Source organism: Papio anubis, chromosome 6 (assembly GCF_008728515.1).
Source record: "Papio anubis isolate 15944 chromosome 6, Panubis1.0, whole genome shotgun sequence".
NCBI lineage: Eukaryota > Metazoa > Chordata > Mammalia > Primates > Cercopithecidae > Papio > Papio anubis.
The window spans coordinates 27,969,909-27,984,455 of record NC_044981.1 but is presented as its reverse complement, the minus strand read 5'-3'; the positions used below and the strand labels follow the sequence as shown (position 1 = coordinate 27,984,455).

Sequence of the window (14,547 nt, the reverse complement as noted above, 5' to 3'; positions counted from 1 at the left end):
GCCTGGATTTTCTGAGCCTTAGAGTCCTCATCTGTAAAATGGGATAATGATAACGCTCATTTCCCTGTATGGCTGTTGTGAGGACCAACTATGGTTAAGTAAGTGGACACACACTGCAGACACTGAATCAACACAGCCCATGCTGGTCACTTTCCAAGGGAGAGTCACATAGGTATCAGAGAGAAGCAGTAAGGTGGAAAAGGTGTTTATAGTGTAGACCCTGGTCACGGGGAACACCAAAGACCCAATTGTTATAAACCATCAGTAGAACTCTGTTATCCTTTGTAATTAAACACAGACACCAAATCTTTCAGGCATGCTGGCTCTGGCAGTGCCATTTATTATATTATTAGAAGGGTTTAGCAGCCGTCTCAAAAAAATAATAATAATAAATAATAAATAAGAGGGACACAATTAGTAAGAATAAGAAAGAGGTAAAACGAACAAAAGGGAAAACAGTAGCTTCAAACACCCAACTTTCCTTTTAGGAAGTCCCTGGGCCGTAAGTCATTATTTGTTTCAAACACACTTAATGGAGAAAGGAAGAGAGAGGTATTTTCTAACCTCAAGCTACCCCACATGACTTGGCTGGTGATCTGGAAAACTTGCTCATAGCAAGCCCTAGACCAGCTCAGCCAGTGTGTGGATCTTCTGATGGCGAATGAGGTTGCAGTGTCGATTAAAGCTTTTCCCACATTCAATGCACTGGTGAGGTCGCTCCCCTGTGTGGCTTCTCTGATGTTCAACGAGAAATGAACGCCGACTGTAGCTCTTACTGCACTGGCTGCACTGATACGGCTTTTCTCCTTTGTGGATTCTCTGATGCTGGATAAGACCTGCACTCTGACTGAAGGCCTTCCCACACTCCTTACAGTGATACCGTTTCTGTATATTGTGGATTCCTCGGTGATTAAAAAGACCAGAACTTCGACTGAAGGCTTTCCCACACTCATTACATTCATAAGGTCTTTCTCCAGTGTGAATTCTTTGATGTCGAATGAGACCTGAGCTCTGAGTAAAGCTCTTCCCACATTCATCACATTTGTGTTGCCCCTCTCCTAAGAGGTTTCCCCACTGCCTCTCTATCCTATCCGTATGTTCACCAACTTCTCCATGTGGGGGATCCTGCTGTGATAGCTCCCAGGTCTGCTCATTAAACATTTTCCCATGTGGTTCCACTATCTTAGGACAGTCTTTCCTTAGCACCAACTGTCTGTCCTCAGTCTTGGTTATTTCATCTGAAACAAAGAAAAAGGCTAGGTAAACGTCACTTGTTCCCTGAGCATATGGGAAGGTGACTATGTCTATAAAAATATATCAAAGGAAAGCAAGTGGGCTAGAAACAGAAGGGCTAGTGTGGTAACACCTTCCCCTAGGTAAGGAGGAAAGTTTGCCCTCTTTGGCAAAATGCAGGTCAGTCCATCCCCACGTAGACTTCAACTGGGGAGTTGTTTTTTTGTTTTGTTTTGTTTTTTTGAGACAGAGTGTTGCTGTGGAGCCCAGGCTGGAGTGCAATGGTGTGATCTCAGCTCACTGCGGCCTCCACTTCCCGGGTTCAAGCGATTCTCCTGCCTCAGCCTCCCAAGTAGCTGAAACTACAGGCACGCACCCCCATGCCCAACTAATTTTGTATTTTTAGTACAGATGGGGTTTTGCCATGTTGGATATCCTGGTCTCGAACTCCTGACCTCAGGTGGTCCACCCACCTCGGCCTCCCAAAATGCTGAAATTAAAGGCATGAGCCACTGCACCCAGTTGGCAGTATTTTTTTATACTTTTTCATGGGGAGGGATGGGTAAAGATCAGGGTGGCTTCTCTGGAGTCTTCCCTTAGACCTCTCTCTCCTTTCTGAGATAACCTCAAAGTGACCCTTTCCAAGGAAAGTTACTTAATGTATTCATTCATTCATTTTCAGAACAAGTATTAAACTTCTACTATTCTAGGTGCTTCAGGCAGCACAGTAGTCCCCACTTATCTATGGTTTTACCCTACAAAGTTTCAGCTACCCACAGTCAACCACAGTTCACATATACTAAATGGAAGATTCCAGAAGCAAACAATTCTTTTTTTCTTTTCTTTTTTTTTTTTTTTTGAGACGAAGCCTCACTCTGTCGCCCAGGCTGCAGTGCAGTGGTGTGATCTTGGCTCACTGCAACCTCCGCTTCCTGGGTTCAAGCGATTCTCCTGCCTCAGTCTCCTGAGTAGCTGGGACTACAGGCACATGCCACCATGCCCGGCTAATTTTTTTTTTTGTATTTTTAGTAGAGATGAGATTTCACCATGCTGGCCAGGCTGGTCTTGAACTCCTGGCCTCATGATCCATCTGCCTTGGCCTCCCAAAGTGCTGGCACTACAGGCATGAGCCACCGTGCCTGGCACAAACAATTCTTAAGTTTTAAATGTGGCACCATTCTGACTAGTATGATGAAATCTCATGCCACCTGGCTCTGTCTCACCCAGGACATTGAGTCCTCCTTTTGTCCAGCATATCCGCTCTGTACATGCTGCCTGCCTGTTGCACACCTAGTAGCCATCTTGGTTATCAGATTGACTGTTGCAGTGTCACAGTGCTTGTGTTGACATACCCCTTATTTTACTTAATAATGGCCCCAAAGTGCAAAAGTAGTGAGGCTGGCATATTATTATAATTGTTCCATTTTATTATTATTGTTGTTAATCTCTTACTATGCCTAATTTATAAATTAAACTTTATCTTAGGTATGTATAGGAAAAAAATAGTATTACAGAGTTCATTCAGTGTTTGCTTTGGTTTCAGGCATCTACTGGGGGTCTTGGAATGTATCCCCTTAAATAGTAGGGACTACCATATTATATGACTTTCAAATCCACAACTATCCAAGGTGCATTCCCATCATAAGACCTTTACTCTAGTGCTTCTCTCTTCCTGGAAAATTCTCACCTCAAATGAAAGCAAGGCCCACTCTCTCGCTTCCTTCAAGTCTTTGTTCAACTCACCTTCTCAATGAGGTCTATCTTAATTCTTCTATTTAATATCATGATCTGTTTGCCTTATCCATAGCACTCTTAATCTCCCTTATCCTGTTCTATTTTTGCCTTATTCCATAGTCTCATCACCTTCTAACACACTGTATCATCTCTTTACCTTTATATTTATTATTGTCTCCCTCTTGCTACAGTCTAATCTCTATGAGAGGAGGATCCTTCTGTTTTATCCCTGAGAATCATGCCTGGCACACAGTAGTTGCTCAAAAAATATTTGTTGAATGATTGAACAAATAAAAGGGAAAAGATTGAAACCAATTCTACTACTATGGCCTCAACCGACTGGCCCAGGAACTGGCATCTGGAGCAAAGGCTGCCACACAGGACTGGTCCATAATGAACAGTATCCAGCCAACCCAATCAAACCCTTTCTGCTTGGAGGAATTGAAGGTAAGAATGGAGAGAAACAGACCCAAACTGTCTAAACACTAAAGAGCAGATGCTATGGTATCCTTAGATGTCTTGGGTTCCCCAGGTCTGATTTCACTTTGCAACCCAGAAAAAGGCCACGGACAACAGAGCCAGACCTCCTCTTTTGACCAAAATATTTACCTCTTTCTCCCACATCTAACTGTCCTGTCTCTCACACACAAGAATAAGTACCTCTTAGGACTCCTCTGTTGTTAGGCTGTGGTTCTCCTCCTCCTTTTAGCTGGGGGATCACAACAGGTTTGGAAAATAAAAATGTGTCTGTAGAGAAGAGATGGGCCCCAAGTGGGATCAGTAGTGCCCTTTTGCTCAAACTTCGTATTAAATGTGAAATCCATAAGGGAGCTGGGTAGAATATAAAAACTCGGACATTTCCCACCTTTTAATGATTACCATTTATATAACCTTCATGACTTATGAAGCACTTTCAAATATATTATCAAACTGACTCACCACAAAACTCCTTGATGTTATTATCTCATCTCTTTAAAGAACTATAGAAAAATATGGCAAGATACCTATATATGGGTAAACAGACTATAGAGAGAAACATCTGGAAAATATGCAGCAAAATGACAAGAGTAGTTACCTCTAGGGAGTAGGATGTGCAGAACTTTCATTTTTTACTATATAAACTTTTGTATTATTTGGATTTTTAAATAATCAGCATTACTTAAAAAGAAACTCAAACTTACCTATTAAATACTGCTTGACTAAGAATTTGAAAAGCTGGAACTTGAATTTGGTCCTTGTAATTTCAAACACTATGTTGTTTTATAATATTGGCTTTACCTAAATTTGTAACACATACCTGCACTGATATTCTACAAGGAGAACTCTACAATCTCTAGATGCCCTCTGGATACTCTCCTACAGCCATAGTAGATGCTTAATAAACACTTGTTGAATGATAGATGGATAGATGAGTGGACAGATGGAAAATGTAGATGTGCTTCTTGGAAAAGGGGGTTCTCAGCAGGGTTCTAGATGCAGTTTGGAGGTAGAAGAAAAGAAGTGGCTAGAAAATAAAAGGTCCAAGTTCATAGAGAGAGGAAGAAGAAAGAAATTAATTGACTGGAAAGATGCTCATAAAGAGGAAAAATGATATCAGAAGCAATTTTAATCTGATAAAGTCATGGGAGCTATAGGAAGGTCTGCACAGAATTTACTCAACATATACACTTTAATTTAAATCGAGAGATGTGTTCCATGTAACAGAAATCTATAATTGCTAGGGTAAATGAAATAAATGGAAGCTAGAGACAAAGAGGCAAGGGAATTTGCAGCTTTGATACATATGGGGGTAATATGAAACTGAAAACACAGCAGAACCTTGCTACAGATTGATTGTCAGAAGATTAACAAAAAGTCAGTAAGAGGGTATGATTTTGTGTGTGGGAAATCAGACAAGCTGGAGATAATTCCTGCAGGGAGGGCTAGAATGGGGAAGCAGCTGACTCAGTCCCAAGTGCTCAGATCTATATCCACAAGGGTGGCCACTGCCACCATTCAGAAGATTACAGAGAAGGAAATGGTAAAGTCTGATTTCACTGGATTCTCTCATACAGTCTGCCACTTACTAAGCATATCTCATATCTTTCTACTGCAACTATGAACCCAAATCAGCAAGGGTGGCAGCGGTGATTTGTGGCAATAGCGACCATGTATTAAGCATAATGCATGCCAGGTGCTTTTCAGAAATTGTTTGTATTTGATGCTCACAATGACTTTCTGAGGTACATACTGGTTATGGACTAAATTGTATTCCCTCACATATGTTGAGGTCCTAACCCTCAATATGATTGTAGTTGAAGATAGGGTCTTGAGGGAGGTACTAAAAGTTAAATGAGGTTATTAGGTAGGGCTCTATCTGGTAGGAATAGTATCTGTCCTTATAAGAAGATGAGAGAGCTTGCTCTCTCTCTGTATGCACACAAAGAAAGGCCATGTGAGGATACAGCAAGAAGATGGCCATCTATAAGCCAGGAAGAGGCCTCACCAGAAACCAAACCTGAAAGCATCTTGATCTTGGACTACTAGCCTTCAGAAATGTGAGAAAATAAATTTCTGTTAAAGACAACCAGTCTGTGGTATTCTCTTAAGGCAGCGCAAGTAGACTAAACCAAAGCTATTATCAACCCCATTTTGTAGAAGAGGGATCTGAGGTCAAGTGGTTAAGTAATCTGCCCAATACAAGCAGCTTCCATGAGGCGATGCCAGGATCTGAACCTGTCTGTCAAAGCTTGAAGTCCATTCTCTGAAGCTGTGCTCCACAGCGATCCCTGAAAGCCTTCCTCATGTACCATGCATCAGAAGTCCAGAGAGCTTCCAGGATGGTACTCAGAGAGAAGTCTGCACACAGGGAGAAGGGTCAAAGATGAGCACACTAGGGTCTAAGAAGCACTGAACATTGCTGCTATCTGGTAAGGAGTCTTTGGATCTCCTGTTTTCCCAGCTCTGGGTTTATTGTTTGTTTTTGCTTGACCAGGCGAGATTCGTTCAACATCAAATAAATGCTGTCCCTCACCTGTCTCTCCAATAGAATGGCACTTCTGAGCAGAGTCACGTGTGGGCTGGGACTGAAGGCTCAGTGGTGTCTGCTCTGCTAGAGGCACCATCTCTTTAGAGAGGACTTCTTGTCTGTGTCTGTGGGCTACCATCTGGAGACAAAAAGACAAGATTTGACTTTGAAGAAATTAACTATCTGAAATAAACACTTCCAAAAAAGAAGGAAACAGGAAGGAGAGTTTTTTGTCACCAATGTCAAGGAGACACAAAGCAGAGGATACAAGGATTCTTGGCATGCCAAAATACACTTTTTTCTCTAGCAAATCTCCCTTCCTACCTCATGTTGTGGTTCATCGAGCTCTCTCTCCAGATCCTCCAGCAAAATCACAGCCTCTTCTCCACTCTCTGGACAGTGTTCCCTCACCCAGCCCTGGAGCTCCTTGGGCAGGATGGACAGAAACTGCTCCAGCACCAGCAGATCCAAAATCTGCTCCTTTGTGCTCACATGTGGCCTCAACCACTGGTAGCAAAGTTCCTGGAGTCGGGTAAGAGCCTCCCTTGGTCCAGGGGTCTCTTGGTAGCACAGCTGTCGAAAGTGCCTTCGGAAGATTTCCCTTGCCAGTGGATTATTGCGTTTCAGTCTGGATTCCTGCCTTTGGAGGTGACTTTTTGCTTCCACTTTCATTGTCAGAAGTTCTTCCCATGCCTGGGGAACTTGAACACCCAGGGATAAAATCTCCTTTGAGTTTGTATTCATCTTGACCTTGAACAGCTTAAAAGGTACCCTCCAACTGCAGCTATGCTTCAAGACAAACTTTGGAGGCGCCTGCCTAAGCAGTAAAAATAAATTATTTATATGGTAAAATGACAATAACTGATGACAGAAACTGATAATATAAGCATTTATCATAGGCCCTAAAGCTCTCCTCTGAAAAGTGATTTGGAATGGAAATAATGGAAATATATATATATTCATAATGTGCAAAGAGTATAGGCTTTTAAGTTACCCAGATATGGGTTTTCTTTCTTTCTTTCTTTTTTAAAAATGGGGAATTTCACTCTGTTTCCCAGGCTGGAGTGCAGTGGCATAATCACAGCTCACTGCAACCTCAAACTCCTGGGTTTAAGCGATCCTCCCACCTTGGCTTCCCAAAGTGCTGGGATTACAGGTGTCAGCCACCACACCTGACCCAGACTTAGGTGTTATTCTGATCCTAACATTTACTAATTGTGTGACCTTGTGCCAAGTTTTTAAATCTTCTTTCAGTCTTTGTTTCTTTATGTGAAAAAGAAATAGCAATAATACTTTACAGAGTTCGTGGAGGAAAACAGCCCATGAATTAGGGACTGCACAGATCACTCAGAAAGTCTGAATAAAAAGTTTGAGCTCACTGTATAAACATCAAATTAGAGAAAGAATAAATGGAAATACTATTACTGTCGACTAAATGAATGAACCAACATTTACTTTACTATTTACTTCAGTTTTCTTAAATTAATCTTCAAAACAACCATTTAAAGTTGGTATTATTTACACTAAATTTACAGAAAGAAAGGCTTGGGTGGATTCCAAGCCCTGGAGCTTTCCACACCGCCCTGCTGCTACTTAAAAGTAACAGTCAACATTGCACAAGTCTACAATATGCTTTCAGATACAAGACCGTATTTCATCCTCACAATTACCCACTGAGGTTTTATTGTAATAATTATTTCATTAGATAAGAAATGGAAGCCAGAGAAAGTTAAGTAGATTGCCCAAGGTCAACTTCTTTGTGAGGACAATCCTAAGAAGCCTAAGAAGCCAAAGAAGCCCAAGGGAGAAGTTTTCTCCAGAGACCCGGGCAGCGCCTGAAACTCCGGGGGTGTTCCCAAAATGTGGGTCTCCAAAATGTCAGAAAGCACAGCGCAGCAGCTTAACTGCAGCTTGACAGGCTCTGTGGCAGACATCTGGGGAATCTGAATTGGGAGGTGGAGAGAAGTACAGGGAGCCCCAGAATATGCACCTTTAACGGGCTCCTCAGTGATTTGTATGTATTATAAGGTTTGAGAATCAAAGAACTAAGGAAATCGGGAACTGTCACATTCTGCACTTTAAAACCAGTCCATTCAACGCCCCTTAATTTGCTTTTAGAATCTAGAGGTGAGAGGGTATACGGGCTCTCCATCTTGAAGGCTGCCAAAGTCTTAACTGTGCTTAACTTCCTCTCCCGGGGGTTTCTTTCCCTGAGTCCTAAGCCTGTTGTCGTTATTCACCGAGGTGACCCTTCCGCCTCGCAGTCCTCCTACAACCCTTTCTTGTACAATGTCCCCACAGCTGGGGATGACCACCCTGGTCTAGGGGACGCCTGAAGCCGGCCGGCACTGACCGCCGCCCCCTCCTCCGTCTCCCACTTCCCAGAGGCTGAGGTTCACTTTCTACACCCCTTTCCCAACCCCACCCTCCCCAACACTCCTCCATTCCCGGCTCCCACAGCCAACTCACGAGACCCGGAACGCGCGAGGAGGGAAAGGGGGTTACCCGCCCGGGGTTGCTAGGCGCGCTGCACGAACAATAGTCGGGCGGGGAAGATGCCCACCCCTCCTCGAAGGCGGACGAGCAGAGGCACTTCCGGGCCGGTCTAGGATTCCGTGTCTCGTTGTCCGGCGTCCACCTTGCCTCGGACTCAACCCCTAATTTCCTGGCGTCCAGTTCTTTTTCAGCAGTGAATCACATAAACAGAATGTCATACGTGTATGGGCCGCACACAGGTTTTAAACGTTGGTGAAACGTTTAAAGGAAAACGTTGATGAAGCATAGACCGTTAACTATTGAAAATGCTGATTTTAAAAGCATTTTTAAAATTAATACATTATTTATGGTTTAAAAAACCCTCAGACAATACCAAAATTAATAAAGTAAAATGTCAAACCCCACCTACCCCTCCTTAGTCCCATTCCCTGAGGCAGCCACTTGCCACGGTTAGCCTGGAATTTGTATATCATTGTGATCCTCTCACACACGGTGGCGTTATTTTATATTTAGCCTTTTCTCCCCCGCTTATTTTAACGTTTTCACTTCATATATCCTAAACAGTTTTACTCATCATGTAGGTCTAACTTATTCTATGGGTGCATAATAGTCCATAAAGCAATTTATTTGTCCAGGCCCCTACGTATTCTTTATTTAGGCATCTGCTTGCCTGCCTGCCTGCCTTCTTTCCTCCCTCCCTTCCTCTTTTCCTACCTCCTTCCCTCCCTTCCTGCCTTTCTCCTATCCTCCTTTCCTTTTCTTTCTTTCTTCTTTTTGTTTGTTTGTTTGTTTTTGCTATAAAAGTTTTCTGGAGTTTTAGTAATAATATGATAATACAAAATCAAACCAAAACCAATTAAATAAATTTGTCACCCAGGCTGGAGTGCAGTGGCACCATCATAGCTCACTGCAGACTCCAACTCCTGGCTCAAGCAATCCTGCTTCAGCCTCCTGAGTAGCTGGGACTACAGTCACACACCACCTTGCCCAGCTTTTTTTTGGCGGGGGGAGGTAGATTTCAGTGTCTCGATTTCTTGGCCAGGCTGGTGTCTAACTTCTGGCCTCAAGCGATCCTCCCACCTCGGCCTGGCAAAGTGCTGGAATTACAGGCATGAGCCACCATGCCCAGCCTTAAATAAACTTTATTGGTACAAAAGAGCCTAATTGTAGGTGCTGTTAGTCATTCATCAGTTTTACTATGCCAACTAGAATGATGGTGTTACATAGATTAAACTATATTCTGTTTGTTTTAACAGAATCTTACCATTTATTTTATTAAAGCAGTAAGAAAGTATCTTGTGTGTTAATGGAGGCTCCATGATCTGTTTAAACTCCAAAACGGTAGTAGCTCTGAAAATTTCTTTATTGTTTTCCTCAGCCTAGCCTTCTGAGGGCATTAAATAAACCTGAGTTTTATGCTTTACTTCTATTTCTTTCAAATATCCGATAAGTATATAATCATCAAGAGCACTAACATGCAGAAAATTTGCTCAAAAATTCACATCACTTTTTCCACCATAACATGTTCACTTGCAAATCCCTCATTACAAACTTTCCTAACAAACTATGAAATGAGAGTAAATGCTCAACTTCTCTTGGACTTGAATAGACTATTTAAATATGTTATTCTTTTCCATTTTGGATGACCATCTGTGACAAGTAAACGCGATTTAATATTTGTATGAAACTTCTTAAATGTCTCACTGGCAGTTGGTTAGGGTCTCTCACTGGTTTATATGTGTTTGCTAAGTGGGTCAACTATAGGGCTCAGGCAGGCTCCAGCTCAGAGTCAAGTGGGCAGCACATTGGACTTCACAGTGGTTAAACAGCGCTGATAGAGACTAGCTTTCATTTGTCTGTTTCGGGGAAGATTCCACTATAGCAATACTTTGATGAGTGTCCTGGGACAGAAGAGATTATTTTTAACTTATAATTGGAAATCCCCACTGAATATTGAAAATGCCATACCAACTCAAAGACAAGAAATACTGACTGCAAAATCAGTCCAAAAGGTTGAGGATTACCTGAATCTAGAAGCAGACGTATTGAGATACTAACTTTGCTGTGGGTTATGCCATAAGCTAAAAAAAATTAAAATGAAATAAAGCAAAAAAAGAAAAAGAAAGAAAGAAAGAGCAAGAAAGAAAGAAAGAAAGCAAAGAAAGAAAGAAAGAAAGAAAAAGAAAGAAAGAAAGAAAGAAAGAAGGAAAGAGAGAGAGAAAGGGAGAAAGAAAGGAAAAGAGGGAGGGAGGGAAGAAGGAAGGAAGGACTTGGAGGATTGGTGACAAAGAGATTATTGATGGAACTAGCTCGCATGTGGATAGATCTCTTAGAATGGATACCAAATGTACAAATATTTGTATCCTATATGAATCTTCATTAACCTACTGTGTCAGAGGGTTTCAGTAAGCAAGTGAACAAGATGATGTTGAAAGAGAACATGGACTCCTCCTCTTCACAGCCTACTGGGATCCCTCCTTAAGCTTGAAAATAAAGGAAAAATTGTGAGTCCCTTCAAGGGAAATTCCGGGCACCCTGCAACCAGTAACTAGGGAAATAAATTAATAACCTGCTAAGCAAGAAGATAATAATAGCACAAACAATAGTCACTCAAGTGAGTCAGTCATGAGATGTTTGTTTCCTTATAGAAACTAAAGATAACATGTTGACATATGTCCTTGAGTTGAGTTGTTTTTCAGAAACCAGGACCTCCACCAGATGGAAAATGTTGGTCACTGTCATATAGACCTTGACAAACAGGAACCAGAAGATAGATAAGGAAGTCCTAGAAATTTTCCAGCCTTTAACTCACATTGGAGAACCCCCTCATCCATGGCTTAAAAACTCTTGCTTGTAAGCCATCTTACAAAGATTTCAGATCTTAAGTGTTAGTGGCCCATTAACCTTGCTTGGTGCTCTGCAATAAATGCCTTACTTTCTCTCACTGCAAATCCTAGTGTCAATGTTTGGCTTTGCTGCACTGGAGAAGCAGACCCAAGTTTTGTTGCTTAACAATCTGCTCTATGGATATCAGCAACTCTTTTTTCAGCTATTTCAGCATTTGCTCAAGAAACTTTTGAACATAGTGACCATGCCTGCCATGATGAAGGCCGTACATAGGCTCAAAAAACAAGACAAAAGCTTTTCTGTTGAAATCCAATTTGCAAGAGCCAAAACCAATCCTAATCCCTAGATATGATGTAATATCACAGTGGAAACAGCCAGTCACCTGATGGTAAATTGATTACATTCAACTCTTTCCATGATGGAGAGGACAAAACTTTTCTTCAAAGCAATAGACACTTTGGGATTTGGATTGACTTTTCATACCTACCATGCTCTGTCAGTACTGACTTGTTGAAAGCCCCACTTACACCAGCCTCAACTTAGGTGGGCATTAAAATATAATGATTCGGTTTTTTCCTTTTTTTTTTTTTTTTTTTTGAGACGGTTCAACTTGTTCTTGTAAATCCTTTCCTGTCCCTTAATGGTGCCTTGAGCAGCTCCCATAGCTTTCTGGCAATTTTAAGTATTAAAGGTCTTATTCAGTTTATTTTTAATTTTAAATTTTATTATTTATTGAATAAGTTACATAGCCAAGGATTCAAAATATAAGAGGTACAAAAGGGCATGCATTGAAAAATCTCTGTGATATTTTAAATTTTGTTATGTGTGATGATGATATTGTAGTTCTGTAGGAAAATGTTCTTACTTTTTAGGGATGGGTACTGAAGTATTCAAAGATGGTATGCCATGATGTCTATAATTTAATTTAAAATACTTCAGCAGAGAGAAAGAAAGGTGGGGAGTTAAATATGACAAAATATGAACAATTATAAAATCTAAATGATAAGTATATAGATGTTCATTACACATTACATAACGTAAACTAGAAATAAAATCCAATCCCCACCCCAACCCTGGCCAACTAAACAGACCCCTTGTGGCAAAAGTGATACCAGAAAAAACTTAAAAACTGAATTCCCAGCCCTGACAGAGTGAGAGGTCAGACACGACGACTCATTATACCCACCTCCCTTTTGTGGTTTAGACACAACTGAACAGCATTAAAGTTAAAATAGAGATCATTAGACTGATAGAATAGACTCTTTGTGGCAATAAGATACCAAATTATAAGCAGGACCTAAGTCCATGCCAGGGAAGGGTTAAGTCACACATCCTTTCACTTAAAGAAGAAACTATATTCTAACTGACACAGGTTTTCCTTTTTCTCTGGCAGCTAAACAAGCACTGGCCCTGAGATAAGCAATATTCAAACAATTTGCAGCTACACTAGATGCTGACTAACTGTACCCTCTTCCATCAACTGTAACTATAGCTTTGATTGGACATGAGACTGATTTCAGTAGCTTTCTCCTGATAAGACCAATCATGGACTGATTCTAGCCCTTTTACAGAGATTGCGCACTTCTGTGCTCTCCTGTCCTAAAGTGACCATTTGACATATAGAGCCTAGTTGTAATACATGCAAATGTTAAGTCTCCACTTCAAAGTGAACATGTAACATGCATGTTTGTTCAATGTGCATGTGTCATGGCCCCTACCTGAATATTCATAGCTCCTTCAGTAACCTGTTGAATATGTATGTTTGGTCAACTCATTCAGTATAAAGCTTCCACTTCAACCCCTCCTCCTTCAAAGTGCCTGTCTCTGGATGTGGCCAGAGGAAGGCTTCCCAGCCTGCAGTTTGGCCACCTGGCAGGCTGTAACCCTTAAGAAGAAATACAGTCTTTTCTCTCTTTTTCCAAATTTGTATCTTGTGATCTTTTCTTTAAGTTAAAAATACATAAACCTTTGGGAGCAGATGTGTTTCCAAATTCAGGTTTTTGTTTTTTTTTCAATTTTAGAAAGATAATGTGCATACACTGTATATAATGTAACTTCCAGCAGTTTCAGAGCATATCAAACACCTCAATATTTCTGCTTTGAGATTTATGATTAGTTACTTTAAATGAGTTAAAGGCTATAAAGAAGTTTAGGTTTTCCCCTCAGATAGATTGTAGTGCCAAATTTATGGAGGAAAGATTTGGAGTTTTTAGAATTTTATGGATTTCAGAACTGTGATTAAGGGATCCTGGATATGCACTAGTCTATTTTCTGTGTTTTTTGCATATTTAAACGTTTTCAAAATAAAAATTTGTTAAATAAAAATATACAATCTATTCCTACCACTAGTCACCTAATTTCATTCACTAGAAACAGCCAAAGGTATTGATTTCTTTTTTTTCTTCTAGACAGGGTCTCTCTCTGTCGCCAAGGCTGGAGTGCTGTCACCAAGGCTGGAGTGCAGTGGCACGATCTCAGCTCAGTGCAACCTCCACCTCCCAGACTCAAGAGATTCTCCCACCTCAGCCCCCCAAGTAGCTGGGGACCACAGGCATGCACCACCATGCCTGAAGAATTTTTGTATTTTTAGTAAAGACGGGGTTTTACCGTGTTGCCCAGGCTGGTCTCGAACTCCTGAGCTCAAGTGATATGCTCCCCTCCTCATCCCAAAGTGCTAGGATTCCAGGTGTAAGCCACCATGCCCGGCCTTCATTTCTTATACAGCCTTTCAGAGATATTTTAGGTATGTAGAAGCAAATATTTATATATAATTTTGCCCTGGGATTTTACAGAAATAGTAGAAATTTTTCCTGTAGCCATACATACAAAGCTGCATCTCTATTTTGACAGCTGCATACCATTTCATTATGCAGCCAGTCCTTTATTGATGGGCAATTAAGCTATTAATATTTCCTATCACTTTCCATTTATAAACGCTGCTGAGCTTCAGACACGTATTATCTTACATATGTGTGAGTCTGTCTCTAGGATAAATTCCTAGAAGTAGAATTCCTGCGTCAAAGAATATGCACATTTAAAAAATGTATAGACTTCCGGCCCGGGCGCTGGAAGGTGGGGGTCTTCCGCGGAGAAAAGCCAGCAGCTCCAGCGACGCAGGGCCAGGAGGGCAGGACTGCGCCGTGGCCACAGCCCGGAGCTTCTTCAGCCCCCCGACACGGGCCACCCTCCGGTCTGTTCTCCCCGCCCGGTCGCTGCCCGCCAGCCCTTCA

At 41.5% G+C, this 14,547-nt stretch overlaps 1 protein-coding gene across 5 annotated transcripts; it reads right to left on the bottom strand.

The window, feature by feature from the left end:
• Positions 1-306: 306 nt before the first annotated feature.
• ZSCAN9 (zinc finger and SCAN domain containing 9) lies at positions 307-8,557 on the bottom strand. 5 transcript variants are annotated; one of them, XM_003897237.4, is made up of 4 exons: positions 8,444-8,557; positions 6,299-6,791; positions 5,981-6,113; positions 307-1,238 (listed from the first exon to the last, which is right to left on the bottom strand). In XM_003897237.4, the coding sequence occupies exons 2-4, from the start codon at positions 6,716-6,718 to the stop codon at positions 622-624; spliced, it is 1,170 nt and encodes a 389-aa protein (XP_003897286.1). In that variant the 5' UTR covers positions 6,719-6,791; positions 8,444-8,557; the 3' UTR covers positions 307-621. The 5 variants fall into 5 exon arrangements, with proteins under 5 accessions (XP_003897286.1, XP_009202915.1, XP_009202916.1 ...); XM_009204651.2 differs by having other exon boundaries at positions 8,480-8,538; XM_009204652.4 differs by lacking the exon at positions 8,444-8,557 and adding an exon at positions 3,628-3,780 and having other exon boundaries at positions 6,299-8,391.
• Between the last annotated feature and the right edge of the window lie 5,990 nt (positions 8,558-14,547).

Excerpts from the sequence above, each read along its gene's own strand:
- ZSCAN9 (XM_009204652.4), bottom strand. The coding sequence starts at position 6,937 with ATGAATATATATATATTTCCATTATTTCCATTCCAAATCACTTTTCAG. Across the intron at positions 3,781-5,980 it reads CCATTCTATTGGAGAGACAG|ATTTAATACGAAGTTTGAGC; the intron begins GTGAGGGACAGC and ends TATGGATTTCAC. Across the intron at positions 1,239-3,627 it reads CAACAGAGGAGTCCTAAGAG|ATGAAATAACCAAGACTGAG; the intron begins GTACTTATTCTT and ends TCTTTGTTTCAG.